This window comes from Pyxicephalus adspersus, chromosome 1, assembly GCF_032062135.1.
Source record: "Pyxicephalus adspersus chromosome 1, UCB_Pads_2.0, whole genome shotgun sequence".
NCBI classification, from domain to species: domain Eukaryota; kingdom Metazoa; phylum Chordata; class Amphibia; order Anura; family Pyxicephalidae; genus Pyxicephalus; species Pyxicephalus adspersus.
Window position 1 is genome coordinate 88,521,528 of NC_092858.1, and position 24,242 is coordinate 88,545,769.

At 37.3% G+C, this 24,242-nt stretch overlaps 1 protein-coding gene across 1 annotated transcript; it reads right to left on the bottom strand.

Moving 5' to 3' along the window:
- Positions 1 to 1,514: 1,514 nt before the first annotated feature.
- Positions 1,515 to 19,934, bottom strand: NT5C1A (5'-nucleotidase, cytosolic IA). Its single transcript, XM_072417497.1, has 7 exons — positions 19,372 to 19,934; positions 14,748 to 14,915; positions 9,716 to 9,845; positions 9,190 to 9,312; positions 5,465 to 5,649; positions 3,634 to 3,992; positions 1,515 to 3,146 (listed from the first exon to the last, which is right to left on the bottom strand). Exons 1-7 carry the CDS (start codon positions 19,510 to 19,512, stop codon positions 3,134 to 3,136), a joined length of 1,119 nt encoding a protein of 372 aa, XP_072273598.1. The 5' UTR covers positions 19,513 to 19,934; the 3' UTR covers positions 1,515 to 3,133.
- Positions 19,935 to 24,242: the final 4,308 nt, after the last annotated feature.

A 24,242-nucleotide genomic window follows, 5' to 3' on the forward strand; every position in this document is an offset into this window, starting at 1 on the left:
GACTCCTTTCTTCTTTCCTAGTATGTATAATGGTATTTCCACATATTTCCATATCTACTGCCAAAGTATAGGACCATGGAGGCTGATCCTGGAAATTAAAAAATGTGTGCCTCTCCCTATTTTACATTATTGTTTTATTTATTTATTTGCATTAACTTACCTATTAGCCGTACAAATGACCAGCCTATCAGGATTACTGCCCCCCCCCCAGACTTTAATGCAATTTGCTCAACAAATTTTGTAGTCCTTAGTAATCACCAACCCCTGTCAGTTCAAGTCATGCATAAGAGCCAGTTTACAAGGCCATCTGATTCAAAACTATGTTTTCAGGTTCAGGGAGTGTATACAATTGTTTTATTATCTTAAAGACAACCTATATTGAAATAAAAAGAAAGGCGGTAATTTCTCACTTTGTATTAAAAAAAGTTTTCAAGAGTTAAGGTATGTACACTTACTACTGTCACCCGAGATAAACATGATCATATCAAGCAAAAATACAGCATCTGTACAGCAGTCCCCCAAGGTTGTTCATCAATCCATCATGGTGGGTCAACTTCTGTACTTCATTATGGAGTGGGGTTGCCACTTGCTGGTCCTCCCCCTTCCCTCTTCATAGAACAGAACAGAGTTCATTCATTCTCCTGTCACTGGAATGGAATGACCACGTAATGAATTATCCACACAATTTGGGTTCTATCTTGGGCTGCTTTTGCTAGATAAAAAAATGTATAATATGGCAAAAGTTTCAACTGTAAATGAGTTTTTTTTTAAATACTGTATTCTACTTCTTGGCCTGATGAACTTACCCTGCATTCTACAGCCGTACGCTATTCTGTTGTGTGGGATCCCTGAGATTCAGAGTGTAAACCAAATGTTATGTCAGGATAGATTTGTTTTTTGTCATTGAAATATAATTGGCCAGAAATGTCCAGGGGGTTTTCTTTACCTTCCTTTGGTTTTGGAATTACTAAACCAGGCAATCAGTTAATTGCAAACTGCAGCGTCTGCTATTTTTACAGGCCTAGGAACTAGGCCGCAAGACTAAAATAGCAAGGGACCATCTGAAGTATAATCTGATTCTTTGGTGGGCCTTGTAGACTGGAGGGCAAATTTTGTCAATTTATCTCATATGTCTACTTTCCTTTTTGCTGGGCAAATTGATTATTTAGGTTATCAGAGTGTGGGAAATACTCAGGATATTTTTCTTCAATGTTGGTCATATTAGACCATTTTATCAATTCACTGGGTTTCAAGACTGCACTACTTTTGTATACAGATTAACATGGATATGAACTGGAATTAAAACAGCAGAGGAAATCAATCAGTATTTAGCTACTATTTTCACTGGGGTTAGGGTGATACCTGGTGTGTTTATCTGCGCTACTTTACATAAAATTAATTTTCTCAGCATTTGTTAAATATTTATTTTTAATAAAAGTGTTTTTTATAACAAGATTGGAACATGTATGGCCAGCTTTACTACAGTTTAGAAAATCAAGACAACTAATATTGAGTAACATTTACACTGCAGCCCATTGTTTTATTTATTCAAAAATAGGTGTATCATGATGCTTTAGTACATTCCATACGTTACATTTACAGGAAGACTATGAATTCCATTGTACAATCCATGTCACATAAAGGCACAAAACAAACTGAAAAAAAACATTTAGCAAATACCAAGACATCACATTGCACCAATTGGCACCCTTAATATCACTATCTCCCCTACAAACTATGTATCAAATATCAATGTCAAGTCCCAAATGTCAGAGCAATATGACAATTTTGTACCTTGCCATGGTTATCCTGTGCGGGTTTTATAGGTGCATTTCATATATTTAATTCCTTGCATTGTGTAGCCTGCAAATACTTTTAAACCAGCTAAAATCCAACCAACAGATCTTTGCATGACATGACATGACATTAACATGAGTAATAATGTGCACATTACAATGCACTTAACATGCATCACAAAATTCATTTTGAAAGGCAACCCAATGCACTAAAGCTATGCATCTGGTGTCTGTAAGGACATGCCTTTTTTAGTACATTAAGGTGTGTGGCTAGCCCTTTCCTTGTTGCCTTAATGCAACACATTCTAACCTGTAATAACACAAATGCATTGCTGTTTTGCCTACATTTTCCAAAACAATAGTAATTGGCTAAATATCTTTAAGACAGATATGTTTTAAAAAACTAATTTAATCCTGCTCTTTAACAACATGCATGGCTAGGTTAAAGTAAATCTGTAGTTCATCACATCATTAGCCAACATTCAACTTGATAATCATTGATAATAATGTAGGGGTCCAAGAAAGAAAATCTTTGAACATAGTAGAAAAACAGTGGCAATCTCCGAAGTGTTGGTTTCCCCAGAGGCTTTAGAAAAGATATTTTCTTTTCAGAGTAACTTTCAGTGCTGCAGGTAGTATGTGAGGTAAGTATTTACCATCTTTGCAGGGATAGCCTTTTTTTTGCACTTTCCTTTAAGTAATACATTAGCTTTAACGTAGGTGTTTTTTTTTTTGCTGACTCTATAAATTTTTTCATTTTTATAAATGTTAAAAACAATGATAACTATAACACAGAGATTGGAATTTATAAGGAGTAAAATCAGGCACCTACAGGTCAATGCTCATACTTCAGTTTATTTTTCAGAATGCCAGAGAGCCTCTAAACCTTGGGAGCCTAGTATGGAAAAAGAGACTTTCAGCTTTTCAAGGAGTTGTAGCACACAGTCCACATCTCTAAATGTAATGCACTGGTGCTTTCTGGCCAGTTAGCAACTATTTATCAGGCATTCTAGGTTGGGCACCTCCAGGAAAACAATGGCAGCTGTTTTTAATCTTCTAGGTACATAATAATATTTGTTTTAAATGTTTACTACAAACTAAACCTGTTTTTTTTTAGAATAGCAAAGGTTCACGCCTTTTCTACACTCCATGGTCACTTAGTTTGGCAAAAGGAAGCAGGAGGAGCTACACTGCATATGCTGCTAGTCACTCACATCATAGCCTACACAGGAGTACAGACTCTCCCTATGTGACGGTGCTGGTGCTGGGGGATTTGCCCACGTCTGTTGCATGGATTGAGTCACTTGTTATTTCATACCCAGAAGCGCGGGCTGTGTTCACTCCTGACAGCTAAGAGAGGTGGGAGAGTGAAGGAAAGAGAAAATAGTAAGGTCAAGTGCAAACCAACAGTTAATATTTTAAACATACCTATCTAAAACACAGTATATAAACAAAAATGAAATACATACAACACAGGTTACAGACCTATATTCTGTTAGCAGAAAGAGAATTGATTAGGAAACACAACATAACAAACAATGATTAACCATAAGGCTTCTCCAGTCTGGTTTAAAGGTGACACTGTTAATGGCATAGTGACAAAATACATTCATAAATTAATTCAGAGCAGAGAGTCAGTAAATATGGAGAGATGTTGCCTTTGTTGGCAGTTAGCTAATGCCCTTATGGACAGTTTTTGGTACAGTACTATAAATATTAGTGAAAACAATATATGAGGACTCCCATAATCTGTCATGTGCACAAGATTAAATAAAGATATAAATAATGATAATCCAGGTAGAAAGTGTAATAAGATAAAACTGTACAACAGTCTCACTTGGTGGAGGATGTTGCATTTTTTGTTGTGTGTTTGTGCCTCTGTGCCACACCATATGGGACATGTGCTGCTACCGTTCCCATCTCCTGAGCACCTTCAACATGGAACATTTGATCATCAAAGAATATATGAGGGCGGATTTTCTCCAGGAGAGGTCCCTTTGGGGCCCCAGCTAAAAAGAGGGCCTCATCAGTTTCCAGGCCCCAGCTACGCAAGGTCTTTAGTGCTCGAGCCCCAGAGCTGGCTGCACTGCGAGCAGTAACCAGATATGTGCGTATGGGACAGTTCATTCTCATTCCTTTATGGTAGAACTTCTTCTGCAGCTTTCCTAGAGCTTCCAAGAAACATTTCAAAGGACCCTGGGAAGAAAGCACAGAGTTGATATTAATCAAATTAAGTAACACATTATACTAAGATCAGTAATATAATTAGTATGGTGAGCTTTATTACCAAAGATGGAGAATGTAAATTGAGCCACTTGATACATATTTAAAATCTCAGGGATTCTATGTCTTTATGACGGTCACTGTTGTTTACTACTTGATATCCCTATCACAGTGATAAATACATGCACTTAGAACTGTAAAAAAAATATGTTGTAAAAAAGCTCTGTATAATGGAAAAACTTGTCAAAACAATATGAAAAAGAAAAACAATAAAAAAAAATATATATATATATACAGTAGGGGGTAAGCGGCGGGGTAAGAAAATGATGAGCCAGAATGATATATATAAATACATCAGGGAACAATTGTCTAATGTGTAGGAGAAGATGTTTGCTTCTGACGAAAGGCTATGAGGCATTTTGCTGCTGTTAGTAGTGTTGTGATATTTAGAAAACAAAAAGAAAGTTAACTCCATTATATAATGTACTGGTGAATGAGAGAGTAAATTAGGTAACTGCAAGAAGAGTTCGTACACATATCCAATATATGTGAAGCAATATTTCCAACAATAAGTGGAGACACTATGGTAAAGTTTGTGTATGTACGCTGGATTATGATACCACAGCTATGGAATCCTATTTTTTTTTTTAACTTGGGGGAACCCTTTGAAATAACTTTCAAGTCTTCGAGGAACCCCTACTATAAGTACTATATCCACAGCTGACAGTAAATTAGTGTGGTGGTCATTAGGAAGAATGCCTCTTATATTGCTGGCCAGTGGGAATAATGCCACCCTTAAGCTGCGTACACACTTCCAATTTTTATCGTTCAAAATGAACGACGAACGAACGACGAACGATCGATTGGGCAAAAATCGTTCGTAAAAAAAGTAACCAACGACGCCGACGAACGAGGAAAGTCATTGGAAATGATGCTATACGATCGTTCGCAGATATCGTGCAGGATCGTTCGTCGTTCGTTTACCAACGATAATAATTGGAAGTGTGTATGTAGCTTTACAGATAGCCAAAAAGATAATTGGTATTAGTTAAACTCACTAGACAGACAACAATTTCTCATTGCTCAAGGAACCCTGGTAGGAAACACTGCTCTAGAGGCTGGGTCTAATATTGTATGGCAAATGGCAGGATTGTTCTGGTGGTTAAGTCTTGAATGTGTACCAGGTAAAATACCTATTTCAATTTTCAAGGAAGAAAAAAAATCTGAATCCAGATTATATGGCTAGTTAGGAGTACAGGAGAATGATATAGAAGAAGAGATATTGGAAGACAGTCTATACTAAAATTTATATTGGATTTAGATATGTTCTATACAGGTCATCAGTGACAGGCGGTTAACTTTATATTTATTATTTGAAGATCACAACATACCATATCTTTCTAAAATAAGTTATGTATTATTTTATACATGCACCATGCCAATACCTGTGCCAGTGGTTTGTTTTCATATTCCTTCTCATGTTCAAAGAACATATCCAAGCCATGCTCCTTTACTATCTGCTCGGACTCATCAGAAAAAAGAACAGCATCTCCATCAAATGCCACTCGTAGCTGATCCTCATTAATAGACACATTGTGACTGGGGTTAAATATGGTGGCTGCAGCAATACCTGGTAATGTGATAAAAAATAGTTCACAAAAATATTGAATTAATTGTTCATGACAAAAATATAGTCTTTGTTTTTATTGACAGTTATACCCCCCTCCCCAAACAAAAACAAAAAAAAAATCTAAATCAGCCCATTTAATTTTGCACAATTGTACAGTCTTCTCTCCTGTATTAAAATGCTTATGCATATAATGAAATTACTGCACACAGGGCTCCTAGATGCAAACCTTCATCATATTAGGCAAATTTAGGAGCTTCTCAGCAAATCGTGTAAATGCACAGTCTGCTAAGCCAAACCTAGAAAAGTGAAGAGTCCAGACTCAGGACTGAATCCCATAAAAAGTACACAAATTCTAACAGAACAGATCTGTAACAAAGTTCCCCATAGCGAATGTCAGAACCTTGGGAGCAGAGACATGAGAACAAGAAAAGGGGTTTACCCTCTCTGTAGACCAGAAGGCACAGGACTTTATTCCCATGAAGTCTACAGATAAGATCACGCTTCCATCAGAAGCCAGCTGCAGTTGGGAAATGTTTGAAGCAGCCGAATGTGAATCCTGAGGAGCAGAAGATTCACTCTCAACAATCTTCACCAGTAACCCATAATTGGAACCACCAGCCTGTGTAGTATTGTAAACAGTACTGCATTAAGAGATAACTGAAAATGAAAGGGAGGCCTTATACTCCTTATTCTCTGGATTAGAGTTAGTAAAAAACATATCAACCATAACAGTTTGTACTGTATAGTGCAAAACAAGAATAGAAAAGCTAGGATTCCTGTGTCTGTTCGGTAAGGAGAACACTTGACCATGATGACTATAGTCTTCTGAGCCTATTATATCTGGAAATGTGATCCAGGATTGCCACAATCACCAAGCTACCTGATCTCAAAATCAGAGATCACAAATACAGTGAATTTTTAGCATAGGCAACTCATCAAACCCCAGGATATGGCTGTTTCCCAAAACATGTATTTTATTCAAAATTTTCAAGAATAGTAAGGGGTGGTTTGTTACATACTAACCTGAGAGGTTTGCTACTATCTGATATTAAGAGATGGGTAATTTTAGAAAAACTAGAAAGACCAAAACTAGAAACATAGATCTCTCTGGAAGGGGATTTTCTCTTCTGTATGATCGGTACAGAAAAAGGATATATATAATGTGATGCAATACAAACGGCTCATATTCTGGAAATCTCTCTACAGCTATATAGTATCATAATGTCAGAACATGATGTGAACATTGAGCCTGATTTATTAAAGCTCTCCAAGGCTGGAGGAAATACACTTTCATCAATGAACCTAGGTGATCCAGCAAACCTGAAATGGATATTTTAAAAGTCTACTGCTATTTATTATTATTATTATTATTATTAAACAGGATTATATTAGGAACTGTTTTCAATCCTAGACCAGATCCATTCCAGGTTTGCTGGATCATCCAGCTTCACTGATATTAGTGTATTCTCTCCAGCCTTAGATAGCTTTAAGAAATTAGGCCCACTGCCAATACACAGAACCCATTACCCAAATGTCACTTCTAGGCTAGCCTTGCAATGTCCAGTTCCGGGTCTGGGTTTTTGGCCCTGACAGTCACCTAAATGACGTACCAACCAAAGCACTGTAAAGATGATTTTGGATTGAAAAGATGACTGTAAAATATGTTGGTTATTAAAAAAAAGGGAAAATCTTTAATGCAGCTGTCAAAAAATAGAGAAAGTCTTTACCAATCTGATGACATTTATCTTTCTAGGACACAAGCAATACCTGAAGGGTTATGTTGGGCTGACTTAAATATTTTTTTGTTTGCCAGTGTCCAATACTGCTTTGGGCAGTTTTTTTAAATGTATCACATGATAAATCTTAACAGTTGTGATATATATTATAAAAGCAGTCTATGAAAGTAAAGACAATAAGTAATATAATATAATATAGAAGAAACCATGTAATAGGACTATATATGTAACTAGCTTCTTTTTCAATAATGGCATGACTCCTCCACATGTTTTATAAAAAAATAATTTCCTGTAGCTTTACCATTACAAAGCTAATTAAATATGAATGTACCCTGGGTAACCAGAAAGAACATAAACTTAGGTGTATTTCCCTACACCATCTTCTTGTTGCTTTGCAACTTCATTTTGGGCTAGGTTTCAAGTGCAGTCACAAGATGACATATCAAAATGCTACAAGAATCAGATAACATTTGCGTTCACACAAGGATGCCCTCCCTGCCAGTATGTTTTGTAACCTGACCTACTGTTGAACTGAAAGATTTGTCTCTGTCTGTATAAACTATAGCATTTAGGATTACTTTAAGCACAATAAGGCACCTTAGGATAGGAGAAGGATTTTCAGAGATTTCTATAACTTCATATTTCTTAAATACTACACGCAACTCCCCCCTGCTCTGGCAATGTCCCCCGTGTTTCAGTTACTATTACAGGCATTGAGCACCAGGTGGTTACCAGTTTCTTTACCCACGTGTCTGAATGAATTTCATCAGTAAACATGTTGCAAACAAACTTCAAGCAAACAAAATGTGTCTTTAGGTTTACTATAGCAAAAAGAAAGGCAAGTATCAGTAGTGTCAGAGATTTAAGGTTACAGAATCGAGAGGCCGCTTTTCTTTGAACAAATTACAGAATGTGCTTAATATGGCAATCATGAGCATAAAAATGGTATGTTGGAAGCCCACCCCTAACCTAATCCTCAGACTATTTGTAACTCTTAACCCTCACCCAAATCCTAAGTGCCCATTCACACCTGGCATGTGATGTGCATTATATTAATACTTATGTTGCTGCAATGAACTTTACATTGCTGTGACATTGACTCTGAATAGCATACGATTAAGGCAAGGTAGCTAAATACATGGTAACTCCTTACCATATGTTGTGGTGCACCACACTGGAGAGGAATATTGTAGGTCCAATCTAGGTCCAGTGGACTACAATGACAGCCCATTGAACTTTAATGAGCTAAGTAAAACCCCTACCTAGTTTTTACTGCTATCCTGGGTGATAAAAACTGTCCTAGTTTCACCTTACATGAAGTAAAGGAAAAATCTGCAACAGGGACACAGTTGACAATAAAAAGTTGTTGGGGTTCTGGCCTTCTCCATGCTTCTAATTTTACTTCTTACATCGTGTCTTGGTAACCTCAGCTTCACCAGACATGAAGTAAGAATAAATGTCTAACAGCAACACAGACATAATAGAAATTAATATAAAAAAGAAAGCTGGGACCTCTGACAACTTTTTTTTGCAATCTGTGTCCCTGTACAGAGAAACCTTTGGTAACAAGACAGAAGCTTTAACCAGTCTCTCCTACATCATAAACAAAAAACAAAAACCTGGTCATTTGTTATTGTTGTATGCATTATAGCTACTCCAGCCATCGGTCAGTGCCAGCTGTCAATGGTAATATATTCTTGTCTGCACTAAAAGTATCCGCTGTGAAAGCTCCTCATGCCAAAATGAACTAAAATGAAGATAAAAAACACTAAAAGTTAACCAAACACACAAGATAGCTACTTACCTTCTTCTATAGCTTCCTGTACCTTCTGAGCATCAGATGAGAGGTATAAATTGGTATGGTAAGCTTTTAAGTAGCCAATGGGGCTGTTGCCTCCAGTCATACAGAAACGTTCAATAAAAAGATCTAAAATAAAAAAGGATTACAAATATGTAAACCTAAGCTTGTACAGACCATTGAACAGACAAACACTTCTGTTCAGTTAAATTAAAACTAATCATCTGCATTTACCACTGATTACTGCATCCTGAATTTGCAGTTTTATTTTATTACATATATACATTATATAGTCAGCTGTTAGCCATATAGATATGGAATACTAAAATGGTTCTTTTATTGAGTACTATACTGTAGTACTACATCCTACTACATCCTGTCCACTACTGCTCACAGCAAGGACAGACTTTCTTTGTAATTTCAGAGATCATACGATGGTGATTTATCAATTAGATTGTGCATGTAGTAACAGAATGCAATGAATAAAAAATATTGTGTACATATTATAGTGGCATGATATCATCATACTTACTATAATGGTTTATGGTATTAATGAGCCTCACTCCAACTTGTGCATGGTTATTTGTCATAAGTACTATATCAAAAAGATCTTCGCTGTCTGGATAAAGCTGACGCAGATGACTGTTGACTGCTTCCAGTGCCTGAGAGTAAACCAAGACATGAAAAGTATTCACACCAGACATCTTATAATAACTTTCCTGCATACATTTTCTCTCCCACAAATTAATATGAATGGGGTGTTAAATGCACCAGAAAGAGATGCATGTACCATTTTTGACAGCACAACATACTTTAGTGCAACTCAGGTCCATTACCAAGATTCAATAGCGTGCCATGACATATAATAGTGTGAATGAATCCTAAATCCTAATATTTCATGCTAAAAGGTGTCCTTCTTTCTCTTCTCAGAAAGTTGGGAGCTATTCCAGTATTGCCAACAGTCTTCCTTCAGCTGATAATTCTCCAGTACTGGTCTACCATGTCTTGTTCTGCACATTTGTTCATCTTTGTTTAGAGGCAGCTATCTTGGAAGAGGAGTAAAGTTTTGCTCATGCAAACGTGAACATTATGAAAAACATTCAAATTTACCACATTGACATGAGAATAAAATGGATATAGTGGTAGGAAGGACTACTGTATAGGTTAGAGTATCTGGAAAGATGTCTTCATTCAGGAGCCTTTTAATTACCCTATTTAGAAGTAGATGATGAAACAGACAAAAAAAAAATACTTTAGTTAACGGACACTCAGAAAACAAAACTATGATAAAATATTATAATATATAGGTATGGGTAAATTTATGTTTTCTTGAGTCAGTATCTATTAGTATTATATAGAAGTCTACAAAAAGGGAAAAACTAGATATTGGGACTTTAAAGGCATTACTAATCCCACTGAACTTGCACATAATTTGTCATTATTAAAAACAAATATATAGTATCACATTACAAAGCCATGTGATGTGTAGTCTCATGCATATGTTCTACACGTTTCGCGGAACAAGGTCCGCTTTATCAGGAACCAGGAGACCTACAATATTAACAACTTATTAATAATCACAATACATTTTGTATGTAAAAAACAAAAACTAAAAACACACATATATTTCTCAATCTTAAATAATGATAACAGATCATACATTTTTCAAAAAAATTATAAACGTACTATTACTATAAACTATGGTCATATGTAGTAGGCACCCCTAAATAGAACCGGGTGATTAGTAATGCCTTTAAAGTCCCAATATCTAGTTTTTCCTTTTCGTAGTTTCAATTTAGGGACGTGGCATTGGATATTTGTTGATCAAGGGAAAAGTTACAATTGTAACTTTAAAGAGTGTAAAGAGTTATTTAGAAGTCCCCATTACAGAATCTTTGGGAATGTTTTTTACATTGTTTTTGTTAAAGAATCTTGTAAAGTTTTTTACATTTTCACAATAGATATTTACTGCAAATTACAAACCTGGAGGTAAAATGTGTTTTTTGAAAGTGGTAGCCTAAATGCTTTTCTCAAATCTTATTTTATACAGATGGACTCTCCATGGTTGACAGTCTGCCATTGCCATTGTCCTGATCTTTAAAAAATTAACAAATGCCTTATTTTTTATAGGCAGTCCATGGTGGACATCAACCATCCCCATTCTTCCTCTTCAGATAGCCACAGACAAGGTGGTGCTTTCATCAGCTGTAGTTATCTGTGGTTAAAAAGCAGCAAAAGCTCTGCTCCTAACCACCACAATGAACAAACAAAGGTTTGGCATGAACAAATATTAGCTTGATAACTAAATAGAGTGACTATCCCAAGCTTTACCACCATGTTAAGAATTGGTCCAATCACCTTACTTGTACATTACATTGTACAATGACTAGTGTGTACAGAAAATGTGACTTACAAAACAATCAATTGCCCCATGACCTAAGTATAATTTAATTCCTCATCAAAGATAGCAAGTTTAACATATTTGCAGCTGTACAATCTCCTCAGATGTTTGATCAGGGCAGAACATTCAGTTTTTGACACCCCACAGTGCACAGAAGTTTAGGAATGATCAGTTTACTGAAAAATCTGCTTACTTTGGCAAGATTTGTCATTCTAAGCACTGCATAGTTCATTTCAGTGAGTTCCATGTGGTGATGGAACTCTTTATGCAGGTTCTGTGGAGCTTGACTGTTTTTGATATGTGAGCTTAAAAGTATTCCATCCAAATAGGCTTTTCACACTGAGATGTTCCTAAAGGGAGGTAGCAGTTGTACCTTCATTTTAAAATTCCCTTTGAAATAAATTAACTACTTATTTTGCCTGGTAAAACCTGGTGAATATGCAGTCCCAGTAGCAGCTTAGATCAGAGATGTGACCTGGCATTTTCAGGGCAAAGGAACAGGGTTTCTAAAAAACCCACCCCAACCCTCCTATACTCATCTTTACAACACTCCATCACAGGAAAATGTCTTATGTAAACTCTGTGTTGAATAGTGGTGACGTTTCAAAACGGTGCAAGTATATCAACTACATGATTATTTGGCACTACATTATGGGGAAAGCTAACATTTTTTGTGATGGCTGCAAAACAAAGTATAGGGCAGCAAGGAAGGATTTAAAGGTAAGTATTAGTGGGTTTGGGGCATTGGCTTTATTGAGAACCTGACATTTTACACTGAAGAGAGGGAACACCCCATATTGTTCACAGCAAGAACTCCAGAGGTAATTTAGCTTAAAAACTTGAGCAACGTAAAACCCATTAAAACCTATGTACGCACATAACCCTTAGACTAAATTAGGCTGTTCCGCAGTGGTTCTATGCTTCAAGCCCCCCCAAGACCCCTGATTACAGTGAAATGAATGAGAGTGGTTACCGGTAAATAGTCTATTTTCACAGACTTTTACTAGTGATGTGGTTGTGTTTTCAGTTTTGTTACTGAAATAATAAGCTCCATACAGGTCAATCTGCAGCTGAAATTCTTCCATAGATTTGAATACCAGTGCTTTCTGGATGCCTGCCCAGAGGTTCTTAAGTGGTTGAAAAACATTTTGGAATCATTTGGCAGGACAAATTATGTGTTTCAGCTTCACATACCCCTCCATTTCCTTTGCAAGACAAACACAATGCTTGAAATGCATCTACTATAAAAGTAAAGCACAGAAAATACCTCTCTCACTTGCCGTATAGCAGTTAAAATTGGCAGCCCGGGAACTTTACCATCAGTTTTAGCATAGACTTACAATGTTTATTTTTTTGTGATGATTGTTCAACCTGCAATTTTTTTTACAAGCTAGTACTTCTTTACACATATCTTTTTGGGATTTCAAATGTACTGAAAATAGAATAGGCAACTGCGAACAATAAACAGAATAAAGGACAAACACAAGTGTACATTATAAACAGAACAGCCAATGGAAAAGTGTAGTAGGATTCTTGAATTGGGTCTACAATTCACTACTTTAAAAAAGTCTCTAGCACTTAGGTTACCAAAACAGAAGGGTGTGTCAAGGTATTCTTGTTGGCAAACTGGAAGCACCATAATGTATGGACATGCCAGGAAGCAGTGTAAGACAGAATATAGAGGGGAAGGGGGAAAATAAAAGGAAAAATAGGGGGGTTAAGCCTCCTAATCCCAAAAGCAAGTCAGTAGAAAAACTATAGAATAGTCTTACAGTGACCTTCCTAATGTAAAAGCAAGAGGTAATGGCCCAGTGGGCCAGCCATGGTTGCCAGATGTTCAAGAATTTTTCATGTCTTCCTAAAAGAATTGTAGTAATCATTTATTTAATGAACACCTGCCAAAGTCTTCTCCTAACTTCGTAAAAGTAAGTAAAATGTGAGTATGATTAGGGACACTTCCCGAAGAATGAAAAACAAGAGTTTCCCAAGGATTTTTTGGGAGATTGATAAGGAACCTTGGGTCCACCACCATAGTAACTGACAGATGCAGAACTAAAATCGGGAGTTGAACGGAACATATATAAATATCCTTACTGTGGTCAAATGCCACCGATAATGATAATATAATTTTCAGCGAGCATATGACAAAAGAGTTGGTCTCAATAGGTGACCAGACACTCCCCCCATCCTCCAGTGGCCACAACATCAAGCAAGATCCTTCTCCCAAATCTGAACATGAGACAACACCAGTGGATGAGGTGGATCAAAGAGGTGTAGAGAGAAGAGATAAGGCCCAGGATGAAAGGGGTATCGATTCAGCAGCTTTTGAAAGCAATAAGGGACAACCAAAAAGTTTTGCCAAGAGTCAGGGATTCAACAAAATTATGGAGTTGGAGACGGGCAAACGCTTGGCTAGGAATATCTGTAGTAGCATGTAAACTAGCAAAGGAAAACATTCCAGAGAATATAAATAATGTATGAATGTCCCCATAACCATGGTGTGTCCATCAAGAAGAAACGAACGGGGAATTCCAGACTTGGTACAAACAGAGGGCAATCAACCACAGAGCCAGAGGTAGGTGAAGTGACAGTAGTTATCCTGAATAGCAAACTGAGTTCATATACTTAATGAGTGTTTAAGAGGAGGAGATAAAGTTTTAGGTCTCAGTGAGGCAGGAATTCACATCAAGATGGGGTGACAATCATGAATCTCTACAGGGACGCACAAAGAGGTGTAAACATGTAGTTTAGAAAGTGGGCCTATAATATAATATGTTTGAACACAAGCTGGGATATCAAGGTGCTAGTAATTGAAGGTTGACAGACACTATGTTGTCTATTTAGAAGCAAAGAATCTGATATTTAGCAAACATTCTCTTGTGGTGAATAATTCACTGCCTCTAAAGTACATGCATCTGGAAGATTTACATACAGATAATGTTTGCTGAAAGTGTGATTCTCAGCTTTATATTGACCCCTTATATCTGTACTGTATACTAGACAAAATTTATGCTACTATTAAGACATCAACAGATAAAATATGCAGATTACATAAACCTCGTTATCCTTGGCATCAATATTTTATTTCTCTGTATTAGTAAAACACTGAAATTAGGAGAGCAAAGTGACCATACACATAATTATGTCAGAAATGTAAGCTCACCTTTACAAAGGGGAATGCAGCTCCCGGTTTGAATGGCTCACTTTCATGCTCCAGCTGGTATCGGACATATTCTTCTAGACCCTTCTCACTGTAGATTTTCTGTTCTTCCTCCATAAGAAATAGCGCTCGTGAAGACACAGCAATGGTAATTGCATTGTGAGGCTTTGGCTATACATAGTAAAAAGAAAAAAGGCAGTAATATTATAAACTTTATACATTTACTAAATCCTAACAATGATAATTTAAAGTAAACTGAAAGAACTTAAAGCAGTTTAGGGTTACTTTAACACTCTTAGGGCCTACATACGCTATTATGCTGTTCTAATGTTTCTTAGGGGCCCTGTCACACCTATGTTAGAGGTTACAGTGTTTTAGGTGTGGAGAATTTCAGATGCATTTTTCATGCATTCTAAATGCATTACTATGCATTCCATAGGGAGGCGTGCTTTGCTGAAATCTGCACCACAATAGTATAACCAGCAGGATTTTTTAACAAACCGCACCAAAACTCAAGTGTGTAAAATATCAATAATAATAATGACGCTGGTCAACAAATCTTCTAATAGCAGAGCAGCTCCCAGACATTGGCAATTCATGAATAGCTTTGATCAGTGGCTAACAAGCTTCTAATCTCAGCTATTCTTGTACACACCCACCCTTGCTTCTTTCTCACAGCCTTTACCAGCAAAGAAATCTGGGATCTTGTCTTCCAGCTGGTCCCATTGCTAGCTTTGCTCTTTAGCATGGAGAGCAGGGACATCAGTAAACGTGACTGTCATGTATATTGATCTCCTTTAGTTTCTGAATGAACACAGAAGTGCTAATCACTGAGAACTTCAGCATTTATGAAGAAAATGAATGAAATCTGTAAATAGGATTTGTTTTCTTACTTATTTTTAAAACTTTATATAAAGACAAATGATTTTGAAAACTCAAACATTGTAACAATAAACATTGTTACAATAGTCCAGGCACGTGAGAAGCAAAGATTATTTTGAATAAAATTGTTATTTTGAATGGGAATTAAAGGTGAGAGGATAGGGACAGACATACATTTTGTGCAAATTGAGCAGTGGCTTAAGACTCCCTTGGTCATTTATAATAAATGGGAGTTAGGTGGGTGCTAGTGCTATAGCAGAAGGAATCAGAAGGAGTTCTTTATGATGCCCTAAGTGTACTACTGGTTTTTTCAAGTGGTGTTGGGTGGTAGGCACCCACTTGCTCTCTGTTGTAACGGCTCGGACTAGAATTAAATGCATACCATGGGCCACAAGATTATTCTATCTATCTATCTATCTATCTATCTATCTATCTATCTATCTATCTATCTATCTATCTATCTATCTATCATATGCTTACTTTATGCAAGTTGATTATACCTGTCTGCTGTTATAGACATTTTGTCTAATTGAACAGAAAAAAGGTATTGTTACTAGACACCATATCTAGTGCCATGTTATGAAAAAAGTCCATATTGAGTAGCACAAAAGTAGCTTGAAAAGCTAGATTTCATATCTTCCTTTGTAGTTGTGTAAGTTTGATAGCTACATAATACATTTCTAGTGTTATCTGTTCCATTAATCATTACATTTTCTCATTAACTTCCTTAAAGATGTTTTTTATGTCATTACAGCCAAAGCCATGTGGCCACAATTATGACTGCATTTAATTGGATTGTTTCAAGAGAGGTTTGCTTGCCTAAATATCGTTGATTTTCTTATAGCATATCTAACATTACGTATAATGCTACAAGCCAGTGGATTTACTTGCCGTACGTACTGTTAATTAGGACATGTGTGTGTGGGCTAATGACCTGTCACTACAGGCCATCATAGTGATAACTACCCTTTGTAGGGCTGTGGGATCACAAAGAAAATAGCTTAGTGTACCCCGTTACCTACAAGTAAGAAAAACCAGTGTACATTGGAACCGCTGTCACCCTAAATGTCAACTGTCTCTGAAATAACACACCATGACTGTATTTGAAACTTCAATGAAAACTAAGAAACATTGGGAAATGCATACTGACTGCCAGCAAGACCATACTCTTAGCATAGCACCTGTGGTCTGCATAAGTGGCATAAGCCCTTCCTCTGCCAAAGCAGACCAGTAATGAAATAGATAGTCTAGAAGTTTGTAAAAAACGAAAACAGAACAAAATGCATATTTTTACATAAATTGTTGGTGCTCCTCATGGGAGGATTTGGAACTTTTAGCCAGGGAAAAACACATATTCAGCTTTTTATGGCAGGGATATTTTTTATGGACTTTTATGGACAAATGCTACATTACTGATGGGCAAGTGTCATAAAAATCAGAATGGGTTGATTAATATAGATAGAGAGATAGATAGATAGATAGATAGATAGATAGATAGATAGATAGATAGAGAGATAGATAGATAGATAGATAGATAGATAGATAGATAGATAGAATAAACCTGCTAACTCATTGATCAGGAGGGGTTTGGCAGTCAGTCAGTCAGATATTTTTATAATACCCAGTTGCTGTCATAGATTGTGGGTTCTCATCTAATAGATCTCTAATGGAATATTATCTTCACTCAGGGCAGCAGCCTAATATATCATAATTGTACTACCACAGGGAGCAAATGTCCCCTCGGCCCAGTGCTCCCATGATGCTCCTTCATTTAATTACTCTCTATTCATTTCAGTGTTAGGAAAATATAGGAAGTGGTTGATCAGTAGTTTGCAGGCATTTAGCTGCCTCATTACTACAAATGCAAGTTAGCTCTTAGGCAGCTAAAAAAAATGGGGAGTATATTATAGCCCAGGAAAAAGGCAACAAGTCTAAAGGCTCTTTCTCTGCTTTTGACATCAGGTCTCCACGTAGACTGTTATAACTATAGATTCACCACCGGCTAGAGGTCTTGCATTTGCTTTAGCTTAATGACACCAGCTAGTTGTAAAAAGAAACCTGCCTTGTACTGTATTGTGTCACTTGCAAACTGTGAGTTACAGTACATATTTTAGAGGTGATAAGTTTAGGTCAAAATTTTGTGAGGATGTCTAGGCTCATTTTGTATCAGGATACACTTAAACTCCTATAAACTGTACTCTGTCATTGTACACTGGTGGTTCCCCAATTTGCTACTTGCAAATTGACTAAATATGTCTTTTTTAGGTGCTTGGCACTGCTCTCGGCAAAGCAGGTGTAAACTGCTAATATGGTTCTGTGAATGCTAAATGCAGCAGGTGTCTTTGTAAAGGTGAGCAAAATGTATGGCAGCACACCAAAAGAAGCAAGTGACAATTATTTTTACAATCACACCCCAATGCATGACAGACAGTGTGTCCCCTTGCAAGGTGTGTTCGGATGCCATTATTGAAGTGCACAAAATGTCATGCGCATTACCATATCACAGTGCACAAGTTAGGATGAGTCCTAACCTCCCCCTAACAATAATCAGCTAAGGTAAGCTCTTAAAACGTAAACAGCAACCTAACCTATAAACTAAGACTTAATACTAATTAACCCTTAATGAACTGTAAACTCACCTTGTCATGTTCAGGAAGCTTCTGTACCTAAGCCATTCAGTGCTAAAATTGTTTACTATGAAGCCTAATTGTGCAAAGAGAACCATTTCTTTTCAGAATGGATGATCCATTAGAAGTTTTTTTTTATTTTTTCTTACCTTTACAGTATTTAGTGTTAGACTACTGTTCTGTTGGCTTAGCGTTAAGCTTGTGAGCTTTCTGAAATATATTATCTTTACTATGAATCTGTAAACCAACGGGTGGGTGTACTCACTGCAGAGGATCAAGCACAGCTTTGCCTTCTGACATACAAGTAAATCCATAAAATGAGTAACCTGAGACCCTGTGATGGAGAACCTGTTACTGTTTTTTATGATATGCTGATTTAAACAAGACAATGATAATAATGCCAGAGACATTGGCACAGCAAAATCTTAGTTATTTCAGATGAGTGGAACATATTTCACTAGCTTGGCAAGATATTTGCAATGGATAAGTTGTATATTACTCCAAAATTGATCCAAATAATTGTTATATCCTAATGATTGCATTTTAATGTGTATAGTTAATATACCAACACATTTTGACAGATTAGCAGTTGACCATAGGTGGAGGATGAACTGGTGACTGGGCTATACTTGTATGAAACAAGTGGTACTAATTTGGTTGTGTTTATATATAAATACCCATTAATGTGCAGTGGGTGTGTACATTGTGTACATGTATATTTAGTTCCAGGGACATTTTTCTAGTAGAGCGGTGTCATAGGTCAGCGACCTTGGCCAGTCGCCTATTCTACATCCGCTGCTGATTCCACAATTGAAGGTCACAAGGCTTTATGTACAAGCAATTACCTTCATGTGAACTAAATCTATCAGCTTGTCACTATCTCCTGGCTCAGAGTAAAAACATTCCAAGCCTCACATACAGTACTCTGCTAGGAGATTAACAAAATTAAAATAGAATAATATGGAGAAGGGCGATAAGATAAAACACCATATAATAGCTGTCGTACAGTACGCCACGGGACACGTTCATCAGGTTTCGTGCTGTGACTGCGTTACATTTTGTGATTTTGAGTAATCCACAATAAATATCACGTAATAAGAGACACGGGATGTACATACCGGCTTTGGCTTCTTGGTGGGAGTCAGATTGTCATAGAATGCTTTGGCTTCGTCACATTTTTGCTTTTCTCCAGGGTTTTGTGCGGGGACATGGCTGTCTTTCGGTCCTTTCTCAGCTGTATCCCCTGGGCCAGGCAACATATTTTTAGGCGTAGATTGCTGAGTCGATAGGCTTGGGTACTGCTAATGCCTGTGTGTGTGATGGAGATGACCAATGTCCCTGTCCTTTCCTGCTTCCCTGTCTAAATCTTACCAGCTGATAGCTTTGTATATATTTCTATCATCTCTCCCTCTGGCTGTGTTTTGCTCTCCAGTTCTTCCCATGTGAATTTACACCTCCCTATTTTCTTCTTTCTCTCTGACACATCCTCCTCCTCTCTCTCTAAATTAGCTGGTTTCCCTTTGCCTCACCCCTTACCAGTGACAGGTCTTTATATGGCATCCCATAAGCCCCCTGGGTTGCCTTGCTTCTGATTCCATGAAATGGAGAAGGGAGGATAAATATATACTGAGTGTAACTCCCCTGATCAGCTGCACATTTCCTCCTCTTCTCAGGCATCTGCAGTACAGCTTCTCCCATACACTGCACAACACTATGAGAATTACATGAAAAGAAAGAACATTCATCAAGCCAATGGCCTCCTGGGAGCACAAAAGATCCTCCCATATCCTAGCAACAATTTGTTCACAATTCAGCCTGTAAAGTGTCACTGCATCATGATATGTCATATTGTTTATAACAAGGTTTATTTTTGGTGTATTGTGTCCATGACCTGTGTTCTGGTGCTATGTCCCTTTTATTTTTTACATTTAATAATGAAACTCTTATTATTTTTTATCTACATTTAGTACATATGAAATATGCATGCAAGCATGTGTTTCCTATACATCAATGTGCATAGGAAATTTAAGGGTTAAAATAGCATAAAATCAATAGAATTAAACCTAAAGGACTAATGGACCTTACATGGTAACCAGATCCATCCGCCCCTCGATTCAGGTGGTGGAAAAAATATAAAAATGGTATTTCACGTGTCCATGATTTATGCCTTGTTCCTGTAAATGTGTGTTTGTTGATCTTGGCAAATTCTACACATGTGTAAATATATGATATGTTACTTCCTTAGTTACTGTGCTTAGTTATTGTACTTGTTTAAGGCTGAACTCTATTCTTACCTTCCATGGTTGTACAGGCTCCTCTCCTGTACTGAAATCGCTTGCTCTGATTTCATTTCACACTGTAAGCTACTCACATTATGCATTAAAAGCTGCAATATGTCAGACTGAATCTACCTCATTTCCTGGCTGGAGGACTTTCAGCAACATCAAGAGATTTCCTTTTTAGCCATACTGTCACTAACCCCCCCTCCATTTAAGTCATCATTTAGGTCCTTTCAATCATGGAGGCTTAGCATCCCATGTGATATTACCTAGTGTAGTCTTCCTAGCAAAGCTCCTCCAGATTGACATCCACCATTCACAGTTATTTCCATAACTTCTATCAAAAGCCCGCTCACTTATCATAGCTTAGAACTCATATTATAATAATTATTAATATTGATAATAATAAGTGCACCAATAAATTACACAGCAGTGAACATTAAATAGGGGTTGCAAATGGCAGAGATACAGACAGTGACCCAGGAGGTGGAGAGGACCCTGTCCAGAAGAGCTTACAATCTAGGAGGTGGGGGATCACACAATAGGAGGTGAAATATGGAGTGGTGGACAGTAGTGAGGATTTTGGGAGACAGAAGAAGACAGGTAAGTAACTTTGCAAAGATGGGTTTTAAGTGCTCTTTTAAATTAGCAGAAAGAAGGAACAAGCTGAATAGGATGAGAAAGACCATTCTAGAGAATCGGGGCAGCTTCAGAAAATTCTTGGAGCCGTGTGTGTGATGAGGTTATGAGTGAGGAAGTCAGTAATAGGTCATTGGAGGAGCTAAGAAAGTGGCTATGGGAGTATTTTTTTTACCAGGTCAGAAAGGTAAGTGGAACAAGGACTGTGGAGGGATTTGAAGGCAAAGCACAGGAGCTTGAATTTGACTCTAAGGTGAAATGGAAGCCAATGAAGAGAACTACAAAGAGATGCAGCAGAAAAGGAGCAGAGGGAAGGATGGATGAGTCTGGCTGCAGCATTCTTAATAGATTGTAGAGGAGAGAGTAGGGTTAGTGGAATAACAGAAAGGAGGAGGTTACAGTAGTCCAGATAAGAGGTGATAAGAGCATGTACAAGGAGTTTGGTAGTCTCTGGGCACAGGAAGGGGCGGATTTTAGAGTTGTTGTGCAGGTGAAAGTGACAGGACCTGGAAATGTTCTGAATATGGGGGGTAAATGAGAGGGCAGAGTCAAAGGTGAGGCCAAGACAACGTGCCTGAGGGGACGGATGAATAACAGTGGTTTTTTGGATTTTGAGGGGGGGATGATGATGAGTTCTGTTTTATCCAGGTTGAGTTTCAGGAATCAGTCAGACATCCATGATGAGATGGCCGACAGGCAGCATGAGAACTTATCCAGGACTGAGGGAGACAGGTCAGGGGTGGACAGATAGATTTGAGTGTCATCAGCATACAGATGGTACTGTAAGCCAATGGAGGATATGAGACTACCGAGAGAGGAGGTGTACAGAGAAAAGAGGACTGACCCATGGGGAACACCAACAGGGAGGAGAGTGGGAGAGCAGGAATTGCCATTGAGAGGAGCGGTCAGACAGATAGGAAGCAAACCAAGAGAGAGCAGTGTCACTGATACCAATGGAAAGTCTCCATCTTCACTGAAATATGGTAAGAGTGTCACCTCTCTTGTCCTATAAACTTTTATTTTAACTTCCAGTCTCAGACAGGTCTTTTCTTTTAGCCTGGATGCTAAAAGTTCAGATGCTTGTTTTGACAGACTTAGGTCACGTATTAAATCATTGAGCTCTTCTTGGGAGAACTGCTGGTTTGATTAAACAATTTCTTCATACTCACTTCCACTGCTAACTCCTGGATTACACTCCAAACCCAGTATATTCTCCACGTCGGATACAGGAATATCAGGAAGTGTACTGAACACTGATATAGGAACATCAGCACCATCTTCAGCAGTCGTCTTGCTGATTCCAAATCTGGGTAATCCCACTTGTAACGATTGAAACATTTTACATTCACAGCACAAAAATAACAATCATTATGATGATTTTTGGGCTCTTCCCATACCATAGGTACACTAAATTTCAAACTTTTCAGTTTTCCATTTTTCTACTGACGTAGACACTCTACACAAGTTTTGCATACCATATGGGGAGCCCAATTCTTATCTTGTTTCACAAATTCTGTAATGTTTCTTCTCTGTTTTTGCTTAGAATTTTCACCACAAATTTAGCAAAATACATTTAGGTCATTTAAACAACTTGATAAACTCATAATTCTGTATAAAAAAGAAAATGTATGAAAAAAAAGGCAAATGAAAGTTTCATGAAAAAAATTTTACATTTAATATATAAAATGCAAAAGATCGGTGTAAATAAAGATTGATAATATTATGCTGTGTTAACATTTGTTGTTGGTAAAATTGTCTATTCCGATTCCTGTATCACAAGAACTAGAGCCAATTTAATGAAACTGATGTAATTTCTGGATTCAGCAGACCTGAAATACACTAAATGTATTAAAAAATCCTTGGCAAGTGAAATAAAAAATTTTTTGTTGAGCTGTGTAATCATCATCATTGTCGTTATTGTCATCTTCATCATTGATTTCTGCTATCACATTGGAATAAACTATTTGCAAGTGCAATATATTTTTTACAGCAAGCATTAAACAAAACTGTTCATGACGGTCTGCAAAATATAGAGCCCACTACTTTAACAAACATTGCTTTTTGTTTTCAATGGGCAGTTATTTTGTTACTCACTGTTACAAACACTATTTTGTCACCTTTGCGGGAAAAAAACACAACATGAAGTATAGTAGTGCATTTTGTAGTTATACCGTTTGCACAATTCTAACAACCAGTTTATATCACCTTTGTGGGGAGAACAATCACTGATTTGTCACAAAATTTTTGTTGCAGTTGTAAAAGAAAAAATGTAGGGACCCTAGGAAGCTGTATATTCATGAATTTGCATTTTCCCATATTAATTTCAAACCATATAATATGTCCCCTTCCCACCACATTTTTCCCTTTTTTAAATAGCTGCTGGAGATAGTCTCCAGATACCAGATCAAACCACAAGAATTGTTTTCTATTGACTTCTAAGGATGTTCCGTGGATTTGGGACATTCAGAACACTTCTCATCACCATGCCTGATGTTTTTCATTTAGACATTTGAGAATATAACCAAGAACTGCGTGGAAATTAGGATTGTGTTACATGATTGTGTTACTGCTGAGCCAGAATCTTGTCCCAAGAAGCAAATTCGATTCCACAAGGAGTTTATGATCAATATCTGATTCTTCTCATATCTATTAGTATATGGTGATTATTACTGCAGAATTTGAACCTATCATCATGCGCTATATTTCTTGTTGGAAGAATGCTGTCTCACTCCCAATAAAATGTCATGAAAACATGTATGTGGCTTATGCAGTCTAGGTTGTACTTTATTTTTATGCAAATTTGGTGGCTTTCAGGTGTCCATTCTGTATACAGCCATACTTCTCAAAAAGGCCCAGTATAATGAAAAAAAGGTTCCTATTTTGGCTGGCATACTTACCGTGTTTCCCCGATGATAAGGCATCCCCATCAAATAAGCCACCCCCGGATTTTTGCTCAAACAATTAAAATAAAGCACCCCCGCAAATAAGACATCCTCCGATACCTGATACTGTGTGCCTCTGTGTGACTCCTCGATGCTGGCTGCAGTGCAGAGTGAAACTGAAAGTAACTT

Coding starts and splice junctions, on each gene's coding strand:
- NT5C1A (XM_072417497.1), bottom strand. CDS start 19,512: ATGTTGCCTGGCCCAGGGGATACAGCTGAGAAAGGACCGAAAGACAGC. Junction 9,313..9,715: donor TAATACCATAAACCATTATA/GTAAGTATGATG, acceptor TTTTTATTTTAG/ATCTTTTTATTGAACGTTTC. Junction 5,650..9,189: donor ACAGGAAGCTATAGAAGAAG/GTAAGTAGCTAT, acceptor TCACATTACCAG/GTATTGCTGCAGCCACCATA.